Source organism: Manacus vitellinus, unplaced genomic scaffold (assembly GCF_001715985.3).
Source record: "Manacus vitellinus isolate BGI_N305 unplaced genomic scaffold, ASM171598v3 scaffold_134_pilon, whole genome shotgun sequence".
Lineage (NCBI taxonomy): Eukaryota > Metazoa > Chordata > Aves > Passeriformes > Pipridae > Manacus > Manacus vitellinus.
This window is the reverse complement of record NW_021938973.1, coordinates 47,248-48,743: the sequence shown is the minus strand read 5'-3', so window position 1 is coordinate 48,743 and position 1,496 is coordinate 47,248. Positions and strand designations below refer to the sequence as shown.

Sequence of the window (1,496 nt, the reverse complement as noted above, 5' to 3'; positions counted from 1 at the left end):
GTCCCCATTGTTTGGGTTTTGGGGGGGGTGGCCATTGTGTCATTGTTTTGGGTCCCCCCCCCACACTGTGTCTCAGTGTCTCCACTGTTTTGGGGCCCCACCCCTGTGTGTGAGTGTCCCCATTGTTTTTTGGGGGCCCCCCCGTGCCCCCATTCCGGGGTGTGCCGGGGTGTGGGTGGGTGTTGGGGTGTTTGTGCTGTCAGGGTGTGTCGGGCCCGGTGTGATACCTGTGTTTGGTTTTGGGGTGTGCTGTGGCCACCTCCTCACCCACATGGGGTGCCCGTGGCCTCTTGTCCCCAGGGGGTCTCTTTCCCCCCCCCCCAAAGCCCCTGGATTCTCGTGGCCCCACAGTGTCACTGTCACCTGTGTTCCCCCCATTGCCATGATTCCAGGGGCTCCCCGTGTCCCTACAGCCCCACGTTGCCCCCCAGCTGTGGCTGACAGTCCCCGGGGGAGGTGTTTGTGAGACCCTGATGGGGTTGGGGGACTCCTGTGGATTCATCCATCCATCCATCTGTCCTTCCACGTGTCCTTCCCCCAGCCCAGATCCTCCGTCTGTCTGTCCATCCAAAAATTCCCCAGCAGCACCTTCTCTCCCAGTTCCGCCCCACCACGGGGGTCCTGCCCCCTTAGGAAAGGGAAGGACTTTTCCCATCCCTGTGACCCCTTCCCAGCACGGAGCAAACTGGTCCCAGCTTTTATTCCCAATTTTATTTGAAAAATAGTCGTATCATTCTCAGCAGCCTCCACTGGGATACAGGGTGGAGCCATAGGGATCTGTGCTCTCCGTTGGGAATATTCCACATCCACTGTTCCCCAGTATTCCTGGAGGCAGGGGCTGGCCTGGGACCCATTTCCTGAAGCATCTCTGGATGGATCGGCCTTCATGGATCTGGCCAAGCACGATCCATGGGAAGGCAGAAGCCAGCACGGCAGAGAATTCCCAGGAAAACAGAGCTGGGGGGAGCTCATCCCTCCATTCCCTGCAGCCGGGCGAGGGGCTCCCTCCCCTTTCCCAGGGGAAATTTCTGGTGGAGTGGCAGAATTCCCCCCGGGAGCTCTGTCCTTCGGGAGGGAAGAGCCCGAGTTGGAAGGCCGGGAGGTGGGGAGGGAAGGGCCGGGGTGTCACATCTTGGGGAAGCTGGCCAGGTTGGCCACGCCGCAGGCGTTGTCCATGTTGCGGGCCAGGAGGACGTAGCCCTTGTTGCCCCACTCCTCGCCCCAGCTGGGGGGGTGGAAAAGCAGAGCCTGAGCCTCCGGAAGAGCAGTTCCCGAGCCGGTGACCGGCCATCCTGCCATCCCACCCCCAGTGTACCTGTTCTTGATGATCCAGTGCTTGGTGCCCTTCTGTGCCCCGTAGCCCACGGCCAGCACGGCGTGGTTGATGTTCTCCGCGTTGCAGTTCTCGTCGTAGTAAACCCCTGGGGACACGGGGCTGTCACCACCTCGGCTTCCCCGGGCAGCCCCGGCGCCCCAGCGTGCCCCCCAGCCCCTCA

General features: G+C 62.0%; 1 protein-coding gene across 1 annotated transcript in view; it reads right to left on the bottom strand.

Annotated features, from left to right (window-relative positions):
- Positions 1 to 689: 689 nt before the first annotated feature.
- CTSK (cathepsin K) overlaps positions 690 to 1,496 on the bottom strand; it is a 3,593-nt gene continuing 2,786 nt past the window's right edge. The window contains exons 4-5 of the mRNA XM_029957987.1: positions 1,316 to 1,492; positions 690 to 1,225 (exon numbers count right to left, since the gene is read on the bottom strand). Of these exons, the coding sequence (XP_029813847.1) occupies positions 1,126 to 1,225; positions 1,316 to 1,492 (277 nt within the window). The 3' untranslated portion in view covers positions 690 to 1,125. The remainder of the gene's footprint in view (positions 1,226 to 1,315; positions 1,493 to 1,496) is intronic.